The following is a 21,831-nucleotide window of genomic DNA, read 5'->3' on the forward strand; positions in this document are numbered from 1 at the left end:
GGAAATTCACCCTGGGGATCACATCAGTCGCCCTGCTAGACAGGGGTCCAGGGAAGTAAATAGTGTGGGAAGAAATAGCCAGGGAATTGTTATGGCTAGGCTTGTATAGGCCCTAGGGCCGGTAACCTAGTACCAACCTATGAACCTATGGAATACAAAAATACCAACAAGAATACAAAATAGTAAATTTCACAGTAACACTGCTAGTAAAGCTTCTCAAAAGTGCAATTCTTAGCAATCAGCAAACAGTACAATATCAGGGTATATGAAAATGATTTAAAGTGCAAACATTGGCTGATAAAGTAGTTGAATTGCAAAACAGTAAGATAAGTCTGCTGTCATTTTTGAGTTAAATAAGTAAGCCTCTTGAGTATTAAATATTGGTAAAATAAATTACACATGGGAATGTAGTGAACTATTTTATTCCACCCCCAAAAAAAAAATCCTACGCTTTTGCAGCTTTGGTCTTCTTTTTAGGTGGCCTCCTGATGAGCATTTGTTTCATTTTATAGTAAGTTGTGTAAGTTAATTTTCTTTGATGTAGTACTTCCACAAAAACATCAGAAACTTGAATATAGCACAAATTTTATTTTACAGGCGTATGGCTTTTTTTCTTTGCTTAATTATCATAACTGCTCAGGCACAGTGAGTAATTCGGCTGGGGGTGGGGGGCATAATGTACAGCAGCAACAATATCCCTGTTTGCCATGCAGTTATTTCTTTTTCTTATTTTTATAGTATGGTAATTCCATTTGGTAATGTTGTGCTATACTAATGTAATGTTTTACAAGGTATAGTTGTATAATAGTCTGTCTTCTGCACTGCAAGTACATTATATTAATTTAAATGATTCTGACTGAGATATTTACTTAAATGTGTGCACTGTATATTCCTTTTTCTAATGTCTGAAAATAAGTATTTTTCAAATGTTAGTTTACATGTTTTAATAGTCTTTTTAATAAATTTCAAATTGCTAGAAATGCTTAGGTTTGCCACCTTTTCAAATGCCCAAGGTGGGACATTTTTTGTAAAAAGGTAAGATTTTGCAGGGCAAAACTTCCATGGCCAGTGCAAAGGACAGAACTTCAATTTTTTTTGCCAAAATAAAAGCTTATTCTTGGGGCACTTGAGTTATTTATGCCATTTCATATCCATACCTCTCCAGTGTACCTCATTACGAGGAAAGTACTTCATCTGGGGTCTCAAAAACTTCATGGTCCTCATTCTGTGTTACGAACTTTTAACTGATGTACATGGTAACTTGAACTGAATAATATTAATGCATTAAAACTGTCTTTTTATAATTAAAAACAGCATATTTTAATCATCCTATCTATGGCCTTCCTAGTTGACGTTGTCAGTATGCAATTAGTTTGTAAGAGCAACATTTTATAAAGTCCCTATTTTTTGTCGTTTGTTCCCCTTTTACTTATGGCTTTGTCTACATTTCTTGTTCTAAGCGGTAAGCAATAGATCCCAAAATAGGGACAGATTCTTACTTTTATAAACTCAGAACGTTGCTGGAATAACAAGATTTTTGTTGCCAAGCCTTTTCTGGAGGATATGAAGTCTGAAACTGAAATTTCGGTTATTTGGTTAATACCACAAATCATATGAGGAAGAAACTAAAAACATGAAGCAAAAATATGGGCAGTTGAGAGATATGAAACATCAAACAATATTAATACAGCAAGCTTCAGGCACCATGCTATTGATAAGACAACAGCATTCGGAATAGTGATATTTACATACACCTACTTCCGCACTTTAAATCCCCTATCTCTCGTGGATTATAGTTACATTTTCTCTCGAGAATTCGTACAAACGTCATAATTCAACATGGCGGCGTCCATAGAACAGCTGTTGGCTGACATCTGGGAAGTGGAGGATCCTGTTGATGAATTGAAAACTTTAAATACAGCTTTGCTTACTGCACCTTTGAATTCCTTGAAGGAGACTGCCCCAGGGCTTAGACTGGGTGTGATTTTTTCATTGTTAAACACCAGTGACAGGTCAGAAATACAATGTAACAGATCGGGAGCTGTTGGGTTGATGCTGAGTCACAATATTTTCTTTACAGTTACTTAACACTTCTTGCATGATCGTGCTAGTGCGTCAGGTGGAAATGAACGTTTGCATAGTGATCCTGAAAGAAAAGTAACCTGGTAGTTTTTGTTGTTATTGTTGGAAAACTGGTATAGTCAGTAAAATTCACTATTCTACTATTTTAGCTGAATTGCAATTTGTTGTGCTCTTTTGGTTGAATAGTTATTTATAGGAAATGTGTTTACTTTTGCACTGAGTGCATGCTTGAGCTACGTCAGAAAATAAGTTTCAATTCAGTGAAACAGCGCAGGCATAAAAAAACGTGGCGTTTATCAATGCATAATGGTTAATATACTAGCCGTTTTAGATTCAACAATCTGTATGTTTTGCTCATGGGTATATATATATATAGAGAGAGAGAGAGAGAGAGAGTGAGTGTAAAATGAGTGCTTTCAGTGAATACAGTAGGAAAAGAGCAGACTCTGGTAAGAGACTGAGCTGTTGTAAATGCGTGGTGAACACTTTAATTATATTCTCCATGTAAATCACAATTTTGCATACATTCTTTGAAAATATGAACATTTTATAATAAAAGTAATGTAACTGAAGCTTATGTTAAAATAGTGGTAGGGATCATACGCTATTTAGATAACAGGTTAAATAGGAGAACGATGTGAATTGGGAGAGGATATTTGCAATATATATGATTATTTATTTGTGGACTTTGGTGTATTTATTAATTAATGTATTTATGCATTCATTCATCCCTTTTATTTGCCAGGAAGGTTCGAATGGGCAAACAGTCCCCTTCATTGGAGGCATGAGGAGAAAAGCACAACCAGAAATAACAGTAGCACATCTTCAAAATAGAGAATAGTCAGTAACATGAGCACAAATCTTCATAAGCTATTTACAGTAGCAGTTGTACAATAGAGAGAATGCTTGGGTTATATTACTAGTATTACATGATAAATTGAGGATGAATAAAGCAGATAATTATGAACTAAATTTATTTTACAGCAGCATGCATAGCATTTGGTGTAGTTAAGTAGAAGTACATTAGGTCGAATGTAATTCTATGAATTTTGTTATAATAGAAGAAAACAGAAACAAAAATAAAAGATCAGAAAAAGTTATTGATATGTATGTGTACATGAGAGAGGTGGATTTAGGATGGATACAATGTAGTACAGTTTGATATGAATGGTAGGAAAATTAGATTGTTGCAACAGATTGTGAAACCTAAGGCAATAGAAAACTTTGCATTCCAAGGAACAAACTCTTTAAAATTAAAATGAGGGTAGGGAATCAGCTGCATAAAATATTGATCTGTTGTCTCTTTTCTCTAGATAATTGTATATGTTTATGTACCAGCTTAGCATGTCCATTAGAGCCCTGCATATAGTCTCATCTTTAAACTTGTAACCTCTTGTGAGTAATTAAGGCCAAACATGTAATTTATGTTGTAATTCTTCCCTGTTTGTGGAACCAAAGACTAACCTCGAATTTAAGTACCACAGAGAATGCCTGCTTTGTGGAAAGATACAGAATATCAATTTGAATTTCTTAAGGTTGACTCCAAATAAATTCATTATCTTGCAGGTACTCAAAAAATTGTTGTATTTTTCTTCTGTAAGTGTAAAACGTATTAAATCACTGGATTGTTATTGGAATGTTTGAAACTGAATGCAAATGCTTTAGCGATATTTGTTAACATCGCCATTCTGACATAACCTCTCCGCAGCTTGCTCTATCTTAAAATTTATTATTATTGTATATGTCTTGCATAAATATCTGCAAATGGCCTTTATGCATCCATTTCGTATTCTGTGTATACTCTGTACTTAAGAATTTGTTTGTCATATGTAATTTTGTTTGCCCTTGAATTTCCATCCTAGTTAATTTGTACTCTGGGATCATGGCTGAAAAGTGTCTTCAGACCAGTCAACCAATGCTGTAACACTAATACTTGTCTTCTTCTGTAGAAACTGATTTTTTACACAGCTAAATCTATATAACAGTTATAAGATAACTCTGTGCCAAGAAAATTGGATTTGAGGATCTAGATCAGCTATTTCTATTAACCAAAATCTTCATTTAGCATATGGAGTTTGTAAGTTCATATCTTGAAAGAATCCTTTTTTTTTTTGATCAGCTTGTCTTTTCATTTTATAGAATGCACTGTTGTCTTGTTTGGAAATACAGAAGTTGAAGACAGAAAATAGTTACCTGGTGTAGCTCGTCTGCTTATTTTTCTTTCCTGTTGGAAAAGTTGTGAAGCCTACTTAACTATTTTTTAAATACTGCACTTCTTTATATTTGCTTTATGTATGTTTTGCACCTCTTTATATTTTCTTTATGTCTGCCCCATGCAATCTTCAGTTTGTTTTGTTTGTTCTTAACCATGCTACTTCTTCAGAAAGTTTGCTCCATTTATCTTCCTCCCATTTTGTGGAATGATTCTTATTTTTTGAGCAGCCTACTTAATGTCAATTATGTTCTCATTCTCGTTGTTTTTTTTTTTTTAATGAATGAAGATCTTTGCTTTGGAAGATGTACTTAATTTTGTCATGTTCCCTCTGCTCATAATTTTTTTTCCAGATTGTGAATTTTGAGCTTTTTACATCTGCCTTTCTATTTGTTTGTACTGCACATCATGAACCACCTTGTTGCCACCTTTAAACCGTCTTTATTCTGCCTTTGTCCTTATTATGGTAATGGTTATCAATACTGCGTATAGAGCTTATCAGATAAGTTCTTCTCATTGTATTTGTTGGATAGTACTTCAGCTCTTCAATCTATATTTGGTTAATGGATAAGATTTGTGCAGCTGTAAATGATAGGTTTAGACATTGTCATTGATGTACAGTTCCACTTTGTCATGAATTTGTTTCCTGGTTTCTGCATGCAATTAAGGCTGTGTTTTAACTCCTCGGTGTAGTTATATGTATGCCTAGATGAGCAGTCTTGCTAAAGCCCAAAAGCTATAAGTAAATGTATAATATGTGTTCATCTCATGTCTGATATGCATTTAAGGGCCCCCCAATAAATTCCTTGAGGAAAGGGCGTCTGGTTATGTATGTACTGTACATGTGACTGTATTTTTTTTTTGTTCAGACAGTAGACTGAAAAGTGACATATCCTGAGAAAAGCTGTCACAAATGTCTTCATTTACCATTGTCTTTCACACATTGAATGATAAATCATTAGAATTATCCTGCAACTCTGTATCTCCCTTAACGGTGTTCGGTGCTACCCTAACAGTAATGAGCACATACATTAACAAGAGGTATTAAGTGGTCTACTTTTCTCCGACTTCCCCTTGCAAGGAAATTTTCCACAGCATTTCATCCTAGCCATCTCTGGCCATTCCCCGAGCAGCCTTAGCTCATTTCCAAAATTGTGCCTCTGGCGTGGCAGGCACATATCTTGTGTTTTCAGTAGTGAGCAGCCTTGCAATGAAAAACAGTCATGGCTTACATTTAAAAAGTGGTTTAATATTTGTTTACTGTTATAAATATTTGTTTAAAGTGTATTGATGCTGTTTCCATACATCATTTGTAGTTACTCATTTCCTGTTAACACTCCTGATATTGATGTTAAAAGTGATTTTGGAAAAAAAAAGTATTTTTTTTGAATATTGTAGTTTTATTACCTGCTTAGCTTTTCAGTATGACCATATCTGTGATGTCATTGCCAGTATTGAACAGTGAGTTACCTACACTGGAAGTACAATATCTAGAGATTAGCTTTTTACTTAGTTTGGTATCGTTACTGTAATCTTCTGTGTTAATTTTTGGTGTAAAGCATTCTACTTGCAAAATCTAATCAATAATTTTTCTGTAAATATGGTAGCCTAATTACAAATTTAGATAGTGAGACATAAAGATAGCCCCATGAAAGAATGATCTGTAACACACTTTATATCAAAAACTATAATTACACATTGTATGTAATAAGGAGCCATACCTCACTCTAAACATTTGTTGTCTTACACCTGCTCTCCAAATTATAGAATAATACATTTTAATTTGTTTTTAATGCTTATGGCTTCACTGTTCATTCAGTTTGTGTGTTTATTGTGAAAATCTCATATTACTAATAAATGTAAAATAAGTATAGAAAAATATCATTGCTGTACTTTGTGTATGTGGCTTGGTCCTGTAACAGGTCTTACATTTGACTAATAAAATTATTTTTGGTGTAACTCACATGGTGAAGTTTTTTAGTAAAACCACTCTTATATTTTCTATTAAAAAGTTTTAATTTTGTAAATGTGAAATGTGTTTACATGCAACAGTTTCTTTCCTGTTATTCACAGAGTACTTATAAAGTCTGTAGCAGCTGAAATGTGGTTATTTCTTTGAAATGTAGTTCTTTATTGACATTTGTTAACCGGGTAGTGTCCGACTGGGCCATGAGCCCATTTTCAGCAGAGACCTGGGGAGAAAAGCTCCACAACTAATAATAATAATAATGATAATGATGATAATAATAATAATATAAAGCTCCACAACTAATAATAATAATAATGATGATGATGATGATTGATGATAATAATAATATAAAGCTCCACAATTAATAATCATATAGTACAGCTAGTAAGATCAAACATTTGTACAATTGTGGTATGAAGCTAACAATGGTAAGCTAAGAAAAGTTATAGAGATTGCCTAAAATGTAGTGTATGTACTGTAGTGATGTGCAGATAACAGAGAAAAGTTGATGGTTAGGACATCAAAGCAAAAATTCAGGAAACATTCACATTGGTAATTGCAGAGATTATTGATCATTGCAGTAGCTGAAAAAGTCTACCACTGTTTGTGCCAAAAGTTTTAAAACTCATTAAGGAGTGAAAGAAATACGTGCTGGGTAATGGGATGTGGAGGTGGGGAGGTAGTAGGAGGGAGGAAGATTAACTGGGAGCAGTATAGGGGCAGATCCAGGTGGTTTTCAGATGTTCTTTTGTTTTTGTTTTAAAGGTAGTATAGTTGGGACATATTTGAAAGTGTTTGGGGAGAGCATTCCAGGTCTTGGCAATTTTGTTTGAAAAGAGGGAGTCACCATGATAGTTGTTAGACCTGGTTATTTTTAGCAGTAGCCTGTCTGAAGACCTAAGTCACCTGGTATTGACATGAGTTTGAACCAAGGAGGAAAGAACAGAGCAGTGACTGGGGTTCTGAATGATTTTGTGGGTGAAGGTAAGTTGGTTTAATGTTATCAGGTTGGGGAGTTCAAGCCAGTCTAGTTGTTGAAGAACAGTACAATGATGAGTTTTATGGGGCTGGTTGCAGGCAAGTTTTGCTGTTTTATAATAACCGTATTCTAAGTTGTTTAGGTCTGCTTTGCCCAACTTTGTAAAAATGTTTGAGCAGTAGAGAAGGGTAGATAGAAGTTGAGAACTTGCTGTGGCTAGTCTGGCTTGGTGTGTTAGGAAAGGTCTAGCCCTGTAGATAGATCCGAGTTTGGCATGGACTCTTTTGATTGTTTTGGAAATGTGTAAATCAAATTTCAGCCTGTAATCTATAGTTATACCCAGGAGTTTGGTGTGATTTGTGGACTCAATTTTAATTCCATTTGCGGATTGGATAAAGAGTGGAGGAGAGTGAGGCTTGGAAGGTGTGTGTGAGAGGTACATTAGCTTAGTATTATTCAAGTTCAGTGCGAGTTTATGGTTAGATAGATAAAACTCTATGTCCTGGAATGTTTTTTGTGTCTTGTGTTGAAGTTCTAGGAGGGTGGGGGCAGAGCAGATAAGAGATGTATCGTCTCCGTATTGTATAATTGTTGCCAGTTAGTAGCAAAATTTAAATTATTGGTAAATATGATTGTTAAATAAAAACAATGATAACAACACAGGAGGCTCAGATGCAAAAGTTTACTAGTGTACACCAGGAGGCAAAAAACGTACAAGTACAGAATTTTGTCTGACATGATGCAGGAAGTACACAATTTTATATAGGTTTAACACTCAAGCTGTGCCCACCTTACTGACGTGGTTAGTCACAGGGCACCTACATCACTATGGTCTACAATATTCTATTCATAAGAAAAACCTGATGTTATACATTTTAAAAGTTTTCCCATGGGAATAATACAGCCTTGCAAAGCACCTGGTCAGTTATAATGTCTTTCTGTAAATGTTACTCCTTCAAGGTTTCAGGCCTGCTCGAATACAATAGTTGGTTCAGTCTTGTAATACACTTCTTTGTTCTTCTTGCAACATTACTTCAGCAGCTGTGTCTTATCTTGGTAACATTCACAAGGCCAATTACCCCAAAGGAAGGAAGAAGATTTTCAATGCTTTATACATTTAATTTCCTGACCCAGCAGATAATCATTAGTGAAAAACATAAGCTTGCTGAGCTGGCTACTGCCAGGGTCAGAGTTCAAATACACTGCAGCTCCAAAGCTTCAAGCAATTACATGTAAAATCATCCTTATTGCCATATTGCTAATAGAATAAAATGCATTATATACTTTTTGCTTTTAAACTAGCACTTTATATGTGTTCAAATACATATTTTTCTAACATTTTCCTCCCTTTTAATACTTTTTATTCTATTTTGAAATATAAACAATGTTATATCGTCCCCTAGCCTTCTCCCTTAAGGAGTTTCAACTAGGCAAGTCATTTAGTTTATACTTTGGAAAGGGTTTCGTCTGGAATTAATAGTTCCAATTCAATGTCTTGGTACAAAGGTTTAGTTACAGATATATCAACAAAATCTTTGACTAATCTTTTCATGCAGGGGATCCCACAACAGACACATGCTCCCAATAGGAGCAGACCAACACAAATAGCAATCAAAATATTCATTAGGATAGAACCCCACCCACCAAACAGACTCTGGAAAAAGTTCGTCAGTGGGTTTGGGCCTGGTTCAGTCATAGCCGATACCTGCTGTATTACCTCTAGGTGGTCATTAATCTTATGTCGATTGTCTGGTATGAACGCACAGTATTCTTCTTTGATAAGCGCGCACGTGCCACCTCTCACCGCTAGGGTGAAGTCAAGAGCCAGTATTCTTCTTTGATAAGCACGCACGTGCCACCTCTCGCCGCTAGGGTGAAGTCAAGAGCCATTCGGTTTTGTAGCACAACAGTTCTCATCGCATTCAGTTTATCAGTCACTAGTTCGAGAGCAGAAAAGGTTGCGTTACTCATTACTTCGAGAAGTTTCGACAGCTTTCTCAACTCCCAGATCGATTTGACTGCTCCATATGCTGGAAGTATTCCAGCCCAGGATATAACACTGTCACTCAAATCCATATGAGTCAATTTTTCTTTATCTTTTACGGAATGATGGTCCTTCCAACCAGCTTCGATTTTTCCCACTGGGTTTACAGGTTTTCCAATTGGATCTTCAGGTTTTCGGGCTACATCTCTTACATTTCGTATCTTACCTAGAGGTAATTCTGCAGTATGCCTTATGGCCGGAACCAGATAACCCAAAAAACAACTGCCGGACCAATTCTCAGGTAGCCATTTGTATGCCTTTTTCCCCACAAACAAAATAACAGTTTTCTACTTTAGTACTGATGCGGGTTAATTCTGAATGAAACATTTTCTTATCTATAACAGGCAATTGTTTATGTAAAACAGGATTTCTCTGCACATCTCTTAATGTTGTTTTCATTAAGCTCAAATATGAATCATAATTTGTGTTACAAACAGTGCCTTTATCTTTAGCTTTAATATAGCATTTATAAGATATAGTTATGTTACAGTTACTCCAACCCACTTGGAGTGTATCATTCTTGTAAAAACATACAATTCCCTTCTGTGTAATAGGCAAATATAATGCAATTTTGTCCTGTGATCTTACAGAACCTGTATCAAAAAGTAAATTTTCCCAAGTCTCATTTATCCCCAAGGGGACAGCGGACATCAACAGTCCTCCATATGCTGTTGATATAGCAGTACAAACCCAGCAATTTGAAATGTTCATAGTCTCTACATATACACGCTTCATAGCTAGGTATGTGTTAAAGTTTGGATGCCAGTCTATAGATAGTTCATCACGTCTCTCCACTTTCACTTGTGTGGTTACATGTAGGAAAAACCACAACAAAAGGAAGGTCATTACAATCATAGTCAATAAATGCATAGTCAGCAAGATGATTAAACAACATCTTTGGGGTTGATCTGTGTTTTTACTCGTTTTGCTCTTGGCCATCCTGCCTTTGTTGTGTGTCAGTCACAAAATGTTTATCAAGCTGAAAATTTTTTACCGGTTTACAGTGTGTCAGATGGACCCAGGACGACCTCTCAGCAACTTTGACTGCAGTAGGCGTCACCAACAGTACCTGGTACGGTCCTTCCCACTTTGGACTCACCCAATTCTTCCTCTTCGTAACCTTCAACCACACCCACGACCCTGGGGTCAGCACTGCTTCCAATGGTCTGGTCTGTCTTTTATCTGAAAAAGAGTTCAACTGCAAAACAGTTTTATTTGTTAACAGTTTCCTCATATAGCTAGCTAATGAGCTGTCAGCCTCTAGCTCTGCAGGCATGAGAGCTTTCCATTGTGGCACATAATATGCCCTTTCAAATATCACTTCAAAGGGGGTCAAACCCTTTACGTTTGGAACTGTTCTCATGTTCAGCAGTGCCAAAGGCAAACAGCAAATCCAGTTCTTCTGTGTTTCACTTACTAACTTCCTCAACTTACTTTTTAAAATTCCATTGTACCTTTCCACCAGTCCTGCAGACTGTGGGTGGTAAGCACAATGATTCTTCAAGGAGATCCCAAAGAATCTCCCAAGTTGATGAATCGTCTGATTAACAAAATGTGTCCCATTGTCACTATAGATTCTTTCCGGTATGCCAAATCTAGGAATTATTTCTTTTATTAGGGCCTTTGCCACTGTTGCTGCATCTGGATTTTTAATTGGAAAAGCTTCTACCCATTTGGAAAACATGTCTATAATTACTAAACAGTATTTTTTCCCTTCACATTTATTCAGTTCTATGAAATCCATACAAATAGTATGGAACGGATATGGTGGTATAGGAAAACTCCCTTGCTTGGGTTTGAATGCCCCTTGTGCATGATGTTTGTTACAGATATGACATGCTGCACAAAATTTTTGTGTATAGTTTGTGAATCCATATGTTTGGAATATTCGATTTACTAACTGTGCCATCCCCCCTGTTGAGACATGGCACTGCCCATGAGCTCAACAAAGCTGCATATTTAAATAAATTAGATGGCAATATTGTATTTTTTTTTTTTTGGAGACATACAGTCCATTTTTGAGGATTGCACTTTGTTTCTCTCATTTTTGTTTTTCAGCTTTTGTAGTTAATGTCTGCATGGTTTTTAACATTTTTAGATTTAAAATCTCAGAGGGTTGTAATTTCTTGGTTAAAAGTAAAATTTTTGAGTTTGAGGCTGCTTGCTTTGCAGCTGCATCAGCTTTTGCATTTTTTTTGAAATTGTATTCTGTTGTTTTGTATGAGCTAAACATTTACAAATAGCTACTTTAGTAGGTAACTGAATGGAATTTAACAAGTTTAAAATAAGTTGCGCATGATTAATTGGTTTACCATTAGATGTTATCATTTTTTTATTTTTTTATTGTTGTGCAAAAACATGCACTGTAGAGAAAGCATACTGACTGTCAGTATATATGTTTACACATTTATTTTTTGCTAGAGTGCAAGCCTGTGTTAAGGCTATCAGTTCTGCTGCTTGAGCAGACAGGTTATGCTGTAAGGGTTGGGCTTTTAAAATTTTTGTATTTGTGACTACTGCATATTTTACTAGATTTTTTTTTGTAGGACCCTTTTTGCATGAGCCATTTACATAAAATGTCACCTTGGCATTATTTAAGGGCATATCAGTGAGGTCTTGTCTGGGCAAAGTTATTTGCTCAATTTTTTGCAGGCAACTGTGCGGTGTGCCATCCACAGGAGTTGGAAGTAACGTTGATGGATTTAATGTTGTACAACATTTAATTACCATATGAGGTTGGCTCAGCAGTATGGTCATACATGAAAGATGTCTAGCAGGAGATAGATATGCTATTTTTTTTGCAGTAAAATTATCGCGACTGCATGAGGCACTTTTAATGTGAGAGGGTGGAATAATACCACTGAGGCCGAAGCCTGTACTGCCATTGCAGCTGCGACTACTGCTTGCACACAGTGAGGCAACGATTGTGCCACTGGGTCTAACTGTGATGAATAGTAAGCTATGGGGTGTTGCTTATCCCCATGCTGTTGCGTTAAAACTGACGTTATGTATCCTTGTTTACAATTTACGGTCTGAAAAAAATTTTTGTGGTAATTTGGAAGTCCTAAAACTAATGATGAAGCTATCAATTGTTTTAGTCTGCAGAAAGCTGTTTTTGCTTCAGGTGTCCATTGTAATACATTTTGTGCTGCCATTGGTGTTTTATATATTAAATCAGCCAGTGGAGCAGATTTTAAAGCATAATTGGATATCCAGCTTCGACAAAAATTAGTCGTTCCCAAGAAGGACATCATTTCCTTCTTGGTTGCCGGTTTAGGTGCTTGTAAAATTGCTGTTTTTTTGTCTTCATCTAATATTCTACCTTTATTGGATATTACATATCCTAGGTATCTAACCTGTTTTCTCCAAAGTTGTAACTTACTTTTGTTTACTTTGTGTCCTTGTGCTGCTAAAAATTTCAATAATGCTATTGTATCCTCCCTGCATTGATGCTGGGTAGGGGCTGCTAGCAAGATGTCATTTACATAAAGTAGAATCTGACTACCTCCTGGTGGGGTAAACCCTGCCAGGTTGCTTGCCATTTCTTGTGCAAATATCGTTGGACTTTCACAATATCCCTGCGGTAGCCGAGTATAGGTATATTTTTTACCCTGAAATGTAAATGCAAACCAATACTGGCTATCAGGATGTATAGGTATTGAAAAGAAAGCATTGCTTATATCTACCACAGTGAAATATTTTTGTTGTGGCTTTAAATCATTTAACAAGGTATGTGGGTCTGGCACCGTAGGTGCTCTGGGTATTATTGCATTGTTTACAGCTTGTAAATCCTGTACCATCCGCCATTTCCCGTTTGCTTTTTTAACAGGAAATAGAGGGGTGTTACATGGTGAATCAAGAGATTCTACTAGTACTCCTTTCTTGAGTAATGCTGCTATTATAGGCTTGATTTCTTGCTTTGCATCTTTTTTCAAGGGGTATTGTTTTTTCTGTGGTCTAAATGCTGATTTTGGTGTAATAGTTACTGGTCCTGCTGTTTGAATAAGTCCTACATCTGATTTACCTGTTGACCAAAGACTGTTTGATATGTCACACAAGGCTTTTTTTTCTTTTTCTAATAAGAATGCTAATCAGCTGTCTTCACTAGTTTGTAAGTGTACAGCTGGATGTGCCTGTGTTAGCCAATTCAATTTCTGTTTTTGTATTCCCTGCTCTGATAATTCTAACTCAGTCTGCTTTTTTCATCTTGTTACTTTTTTTCTTAAGTCCGCCCATTTCATACTCTTGTTTTTTGTCAAGCTAACATGTGGTAGTCGATTAGATTTGTACAGTGCCATGAATTCCTGAGGTAGTGAACAGCTTACCACACTGTTCCCTTCAGTATCCCAATACAAGGTTCTTAATACTAATCTGTTAGCAGGATTTTTGAATAATTCTTGCTCATATTCTTTATCAGGTCCTGGCATGCTACAGTAGTATAGAGTACAATGTAACAAATGCTGTTGGTCAGTGTCAAGGGAGGGGGCCTTACTGATGGCTACATTCATCAGTTCCTCGGTTACTGCCCCTGGACCAGTCGTAACTAGATCCTGGCTGTACCAGTAAAAAGTGTCACCCTCCGGTCGCACCACGAACGTATCCATTTGTCTTTGTGCCTCCATACCCTGCATAGTGGGAACTACCGCTATGCCGAATATTTGCATAAGATCTCTTTCCAGTAAGTTTACTGGACATTTTGCAGAAACTACAATTTTACTTTTCTGAGTCATACCTGAAACAGGGTCAGTTATTGCTATATCATGGGAGAGTGGCTCCCTATATAGCTGTCCATTTGCTGATTTTACTAATATATAATCAGGTGATTCGGAATATTTTGGTAACTTTGAGGGGTGTATCAAAGTCCGTGACGCTCCTGAGTCACACAGGAATTTAACTTCCCTTCCTTCTACCAGAAGTGTAACTTCCGGTTTTGTGTCTGCCAGATAGAGCTCCAAGCTCAGTAATGCCAAATCTAAAATTTTACTTTTTTTATCCTCTACATCTGCTTGCACTTCCTCTGTTTTTTCTACTACATTTACATTTGTCCTTTGTTTGTTTGCCTTTCCTGATGATTTTTGACTTTCATCACTATCATATAGTCAGTCCTCATCACCCTTACTTTCTGTAGTCACCTTTTTATTTAGCCTGCAATCCCTTGCTAAATGTCCTTTCTTTCCGCACTTAAAGCACTCACCTTTCTTTTTTTTCTCTTTAAAATCTTCTGACCTTTTGTCAGATTGTCTATTTCCCTGGGCATTTTTTTTACCCTTTTTACCGGATTGTACTACAAAGACCTCAGCTTCGTCTTCAGCTGTGAAGACTTGTGTCTTTTTTTTTTCTTTTTACTATTAAAGTGTCTTTCAGCATGTCTAGCATATTCAAGTAAGGCTTGTAGCCTACTTGTTCGATGATCTATCATATGCTTTGTAATAAAGCTACTGATAGGTGCAATGCAACCTTTCAAAAACGCATTTTTCAGTTGCTGTTCATACGAGGTATCATGTGTCTGATTTTCAGGAATAGCCATACCACTATGGTTATTGAAACATTCTAATAATCTACCATAGTACCCATTTACAGTTTTATTCTTTTGTTGTATGCATTGGTTAATGCAAGTCTAATCTGCTCTAGGTTTTCATTTTTCAGAAATTCGGTCTGTAAGACCTTTCACTCTGTTGTCTAGTTCTGCGTCACTACGTGGGAGTGGTTTAAGCTCTGCATTACGAGGATTTCAGGTGCCAAAAATCATGTGCCAGTCTGGACCCACAATTTGTCTAACTACCTTTTCTACTTCTTCCCCATTTAAGTGGTAACTTAGTCTCATACCTTGTAAATCTTGTAAAAACTTTGTGTAATTAACTTTTGGATGAGGGATTTCCTCTGTAGCTTTCAGAATATTTTTCGGTGTCCATGGTCTGTATACTAGAAGAGTTGGGTCTTGCCCTTCTTGTCCTGCCTGAGGATTTGGTACCTCGATTAGTGGACAGATTTCTTTTTTACTTTCCTCTAGTGTGTTTTTCCCTACTTGATACAAGTCTGTGTCCCCAAGTGTTTTACGTGTTCGGGACCTAGTTTTAATAGGATCTTTAACAAATGGTTTTAGTGTTTTTGTGACATCAGGATAACGTGGAGGTGGACCAGCTTGTCCTCCTGCTTCATATCCTGAAAAAGGCATCAGAGGGGGCGGGGGAGGAGGAGCCGTCGCTATTACTGTATTATTATCTTTTTTATTTAAAAATAACGTTTTAGCATTCTTAGTTTTTTGTTCCCTTTGGTTTACTTTCTCAATCCACCTGTGTGCCTGAGGAATGCCTAATCGCTGTTGTTTTTTTGCTTGACCTTCTGCGTCAGATTTAAGCTGTTTTAAAAGTTTAACGAATGAAATTTTATTTAATTTACCATCAAATCCGTATTTATTAACCCATTTTGTATAATACCTTACATTATCAGCCCGTTGTAATTGCATATATTTTGCGTCTTCAGTTAGGGGCGGATTTTGCGAGTTTTTAGTGCACTGATTTCCTATACTAAAAGAAAATGTTACGTAACCCTTTTCACCATGTGGTATTTTAGTTTCTTACACAGTTTATCTAGAATAACTGCCTACCTTATTCTGTTTCCCTGATCCCTGACAAAATATACAGTAATTTCCTTTTGTCCCTGATCTGTATAACAAATCTTTTGACAATAGTATTTACTGTAACCTAGTCCCTGATCTAAAACCGAAAAAAAAAGGCAAATATCTTCCTACCTGAGCCTCCTGAGTCGACCAGTTCGAGACCGCTCTTCGGCCGCAGATCAGAAAGTGGCCAGCCTCTCAAAACGACAATTCAGTCGGAGGTCTTTGTATTTCAAGAAGAACCATTTCGGTAGCTTCTCCTGCGCAGTATTCGACCACCGGTACACTCTGATCTGTAGCTGTCTGAGGGCTTCCGTTTACCAAAGGACCAAACTGTTAAATAAAAACAATGATAACAACACAGGAGGCTCAGATGCAAAAGTTTACTAGTGTACACCAGGAGGCAAAAAATGTACAAGTACAGAATTTTGTCTGACATGATGCAGGAAGTACACAATTTCATATAGGTTTAACACTCAAGCTGTGCCCACCTTACTGACGTGGTTAGTCACAGGGCACCTACATCACTATGGTCTACAATATTCTATTCATAAGAAAAAGCTGATGTTATATATTTTAAAAGTTTTCCCATGGGAATAATACAGCCTTGCAAAGCACCTGGTCAGTTATAATGTCTTTCTGTAAATGTTACTCCTTCAAGGTTTCAGGCCTGCTCGAATACAATAGTTGGTTCAGTCTTGTAATACACTTCTTTGTTCTTCTTGCAACATTACTTCAGCAGCTGTGTCTTATCTTGGTAACATTCACAAGGCCAATTACCCCAAAGGAAGGAAGAAGATTTTCAGTGCTTTATACATTTAATTTCCTGACCCAGCAGATGATCATTAGTGAAAAACATAAGCTTGCTGAGCTGGCTACTGCCAGGGTCAGAGTTCAAATACACTGCAGCTCCAAAGCTTCAAGCAATTACATGTAAAATCATTCTTATTGCCATATTGCTAATAGAATAAAATGCATTATATACTTTTTTCTTTTAAACTAGCACTTTATATGTGTTCAAATACATATTTTTCTAACAATGATAAAGAGGAGGGGTCCAAGTATGGACCTTTTGGAGTACACCGGTGGGAACTGACATTAGAGGAGACAGTGTGTTCTCCCATTTGGTAGCCTGTTTACTGTTTGATAGGTAGCTAAGAAACCACGTAAGTGACGATGTACTGAGATTGTAAATGACAAGTTTAAGTAGGAGTTGATGGGAGACGGTGTCAAATGCTTTTATCATGTCAAGGAAAATAGCGGAGACTAGTAGACCATTGTTCTTAAGGTGATGAATAGTGTCAGTAAAGGATATTAAGGCTGTATTAGTACTATGTGTAGGTCTAAAACCATGCTGGGTGTGGGATAGTAGGTTATTGGTGGTAAGGTGAGTTAGAAGTTGTTGGTGAATGCATTTTCAAGTATTTTGGCTAAATGAGGGAGGATGGCAATGGGGTCAGTAGTTAGAAATATCAGTAGAGAGGCTGCTCTTGTGGAGGAGAATGATGTGAGAGATCTTCTAGAGGTGAGGTACATATTGCTCAGAGATAAGAGTGATTTATTAAGATAGAGGTCGGATAAGTGATAGATGGAGCAGCTATTTTTAAGAATTCATTTGGCAATTAGTTGGCAGCTAGGCAGCAGGGTTTCAGTTTGTTGAGGAGCTGTTTTATGTATGCAGTTTGGACAGGTTTGAAGGAGAAAGGGTCAGCGGTTGTAGAGGAGGGGAGGGGACTGTGAGTGGTAGATTTTGGTGGTTGTCTAGGATGGAGGTAATAGAGTTAAGAAAATGTGTATTGAATTGAGATGCTAAAGGTTCAGAGGAGTTGGATGTGGAAGGAGTGGGGGTGGAGGTGTTGCCAGATTTAAGGAGGTAGTTTATGGTTTGCCAAAACCTTTGTGGGTTGTTCAGGTATTTTTGGTGGGAGGTTTGGAAGTAGTCCTTTTTGTCATTTAGTCTTTTTTTTTTGGTTTCTTAGTTGTTGATAAGAGGTGAGGCTGTCTTTGTGTTTGGATTGGTATAGGGCTTTGGCTTTATCTCGGTTTAATAAGGAGTTTACTATCATTAGAAAGCCATGGTAACTTTTTGGTTTTGGTGCATATTTTTCTGGTGGGGGCCAGGCTGTTTAGTATGTCAAGAAATTTGTTATTGAAGAATTCTACAGCAGTGTCAGATTTAGTCTCTTTAATGGTGACCAATCTCAGTGCTGGAGCAATAGATTGAATGTGTCTGGAGAGAAATGTTTTTTGCAGTGGGTGTATTTTAAGGAGCTATATGTTTGGGTTTGAATTCTTTTTCTGAATAGAAAAGTTGGAGATTGGTCGCTAAGGCTGATTGGAAGGTAGCCAGCTTAGCAACCCAGATGAGGTTTGTTTGTTAATAGTCATTCAAGTAATGACTCTCTTTGAGAGAGTTTGTCAGTGTGAGTGGGACAGTTAATGAATTGGGTATTGAAAAGATTGATAAAGGTAGTAGGGGTGTTAGAGGAGCAGGAGAGCCAGTCTAGATTAAAGTCGCCTAAGATGACTGAAAGTGGAAACAGACCAAGAACGGAGAAGTTCAGTATTGGGGAGATTGTTACCTGGGGGAGGTACATGGTTACGATAATCACAGCTTTGTGCGGATTAATTTGTGGCCAAGAGATGAGTATTTCCCCATGGGGTATGTCTGGAGGAGTGGTGTTAAGTTTATCCACTTTAAGGTCTCTTTGAACATAACAGCTACACCACTACCTCTTTTGTTTAGTCTATCTTGTCTTATTATATTATAATCATTGAGAGTAATTTCAGGGTCTTTGTGTGATTTTCACCAGGTTTCAGTTAATACTGCTATGTCGGGAGAGTAGGTAGTTGGGATAGCATGAAATTCTGTAATTTTATTTACTAGGCTCCTGTGATTGAAGTTTGTTATAAGTCGGTCAGATTTGGAAGACATTTGTGGGGAGGTATTTATATTTTTTACAGAGGGTTGAGGTATTAGGAATGGGTTTGAGGGGGGTGTTGTTGAGTTGCAGTTAAGTTACAGCTTGATCCTGGGTTGGGATGGATATCGGCTTGAAGCTTAATATGTGTTAGGGAGTGCAGTAGTATGTATGTTAGTTTGGTTATTGTGCGATGAAACCTGAAGGTGGGCATCTGAGGCTGAGAGGATGTTAAATGGTTTGGATGGAAGAGGACAAGGTGGGTGTAGGAGTATAGTTGTGGGCTGATGTGGTTATAAGATTTGTTTGTGGATAAAGGGGTGCAATCTCCTTGTGTAGGGGAATTGTAATAGTAGATGTTATAATAGTGGAGGTCAGTGGCGTTATAGGCTAGGAACAGAAAGAGTGATAGCATGGGGTAATGGAAAACAGAGTAGAAAGGCAACATAGTTGGTGGAGGTGTCAAGGAAAGAGAGGGAAATGGAGTTGTATAGGTTAGATGTGGGAGGAGTGGATAAGCCCTAAGAGTAGAAGTGGATAGGTTAGGAGTGAGAGGTGGGATTAATTATGTGGGAGGGGTGAGGAGAGGTGGGTCTTGAGAGAGGATTGGGGAAAATGGAGGGGAGGGGTGTGGTTATCTTAAGTACAAATGTGAATAAAGGTTGGGTGGGAATTGGGAGTAGGGTAGGGGTGCAGAGTGATCCCAAGCATAGCAAGGGCGAACAGAGAGTGGGTTGGCCCAGAACTTGACCACATGCCAACAAATTAAATGGAATGGATGATCTTGTGGTCCTGAGAGTGGTGCTAGCATTCGCTAGATGTGAAACAGCATGGTGACTTCAGAAATTTCAAGTGGAAGGGAGAGGAAAAACAATTTGGATTGAGAGATTACAGTCAGGACAAGCAGGGCAAATAGCTCACAGTCAGCAAATTAAATGGAGTGGACAATCTTTTGGTCCTGGGAGTGGTGCTAGCAGGCACTAGGTCTTGAACAGCGTGGTGACTTCAGAAATATCAAGCGGAAGGGAGAGGAAAAACATTCTGGGTTGAGAGATAACAGGCAGGACAAGCATTGCAAACTAACAGTGTGCTTTTGGGACCCTGTGCAGTGATTGACAGCCAGGGAGAGATAGTTTGAACTTAAAATGTATTCATGAGAGCTGGAACTGCTCCATAATACAAGCATTCACAGTGAGACGAGAAAGTTATGCTAAGATTTGGTGACTTTAGACTTATCATATTTAGTTAGGTATGCAGGATACAGCTCCCTTCATATGCAGTGCGGTTTGCAAAATTATTACTATGAAGATGATTCCATATGTTGCTTGTCTGCTGTATCTCTTTGTCATAAGGATATACTTTTTTATATTGCATTGTAGCTAAAAATATTGTAGACAGATCAGGCAAAATGAGGATATGATATGCCTGCTTTGTTTTGTAAAATGTTATTCAGAAAGACTTGATATTAGCAGCAAAAGAAAAAAAATATAATATGAACATTAAAATAGTTTATGTAGTCCTTCATCTGAGTTAAACACAAGTAATTATGTATTTTGAAAGGGTATCTGAAGTACATGGAGGCCATCCAGCGGTGTGAGCATTGGCTCTAGATGATTGTCACTGTTGAAATGATACCTCACCGCCATATGGAAAAAAGGGGGTTGTGGATGGATGTGTCGAAGTAGACAAGGTTGGGGGGGGGGGGGCGGGGCAGAGTTTTAAACGTATGTGTGTGAGATGACTGGAGCAGTTTCTGTGAAGTAGTGGAGATTTCTCTTATTTTTGATTGAAGTAGAACACATTTCATATTCAATTTCACTAGCCTGCCAGTTAAATGCATTATATGTAGACATGGATTTTTGAGATCTGTTCTTATTGATGACATGGAAGTTGCTTGGGTCAACCCACGTCTTTCATTCCGTCCTGTGAGATATGCTGCCATGACTGAAATGTGGTCTTAATGCTACTGTAAATTTAATTAGGATTACTTTTTATATGTAGTTTTTGGGTTAAGTTAAGCAAAACATGTATACAGAAAGATAACAATGCTGCAGTTACTGAGGGCTCATGTGTATTCCTAATAAATTTTGGTTTAAGTGTCTTTGGAAGTAAAGCAGGCATTCGGATGAAAGGATCCTGATTGCTGTGGTATCATATAACTCAGTAAATGGGTAGTTCATTTTCTGTGTCTTTATAAGCAGTATCACAAAAAATCTAGAAGGGGAAACGTGACTGCTGCTTATAACATAGATTATGCACCAGAATTTATAATTTTTTTTTTTTGGGGCCACTTTTTGACCCCTTGCATGCCTTGCCATCAGTCCTTCTTCAATCCATTGTATATTCAATTCCCATCACTAGGGTGAGGATCAACCATCTTTCAGACGACTATTAGGGTGGTTCAAGACTGTTTATTTTTCCCAAGCATTAACCACATAACCTGACAAGGTGTGAGGAAAGATATGCAATGGATTGACCTCAGAAGACCCTCACTTCAAAAGGGGGCATTTCCTGCAAGCTGCCCTGCGTGTAACTGTGCAGCATGAATAGTGGTTTTCCCATTCTCCATCAAGGAAGTTGCATAATCCAGTGTGTCCCCATAGGAGCTTGTACACCCCTCACTAACTCAGGAGAGTTTAGCAGGCCACATCCCTTCCCTCCTCCCCCTCCCCATCTGGCTCCACTAGTATTGGCACCACTACTTGAACCCCAGTTGCCTTGGTTGCAAACAACAATAAATGAGGAAGGGATATGGGATGGTCATATCATATCATATATAATATCATATCAAGTTAAGGTAGGCAAATAGTGAAAAATGTTAAGAAATGGTTGAAGAATACTGGGATACAGATGAAGAAAAGGTGATGGAATACTAGGATACAGATGGACAAAGGGTGATGAAATACTGGGATACAGTGGTACAAGTATTAAAAATAAAATTGCTTAAGACACCATCTGAAGTATCACGTATGGTTCTGCAGACATAATCTTACAGACACAACAGG

General features: G+C 37.4%; 2 protein-coding genes across 3 annotated transcripts in view; one reads left to right on the forward strand and one right to left on the reverse strand.

Annotated features, from left to right (window-relative positions):
- Window positions 1-1,826, reverse strand: part of LOC122790318 (protein CutA homolog) — a 757,176-nt gene extending 755,350 nt beyond the window's left edge. Inside the window, exon 1 of the mRNA XM_044057842.1 lies at window positions 1,759-1,826. The gene's annotated coding sequence lies outside the window, so the exon portion shown is untranslated. The remainder of the gene's footprint in view (window positions 1-1,758) is intronic.
- PSMD5 (proteasome 26S subunit, non-ATPase 5) overlaps window positions 1,816-21,831 on the forward strand; it is a 294,323-nt gene continuing 274,307 nt past the window's right edge. For both annotated transcript variants that reach the window (XM_044057836.1, XM_044057838.1), the window contains exon 1: window positions 1,816-2,012. In XM_044057836.1, the coding sequence (XP_043913771.1) occupies window positions 1,840-2,012 (173 nt within the window). In that variant the 5' untranslated portion in view covers window positions 1,816-1,839. The remainder of the gene's footprint in view (window positions 2,013-21,831) is intronic.

This window comes from Protopterus annectens, chromosome 16.part0 (assembly GCF_019279795.1).
Source record: "Protopterus annectens isolate FY-2018-M chromosome 16.part0, PAN1.0, whole genome shotgun sequence".
Taxonomy (NCBI): domain Eukaryota; kingdom Metazoa; phylum Chordata; order Ceratodontiformes; family Protopteridae; genus Protopterus; species Protopterus annectens.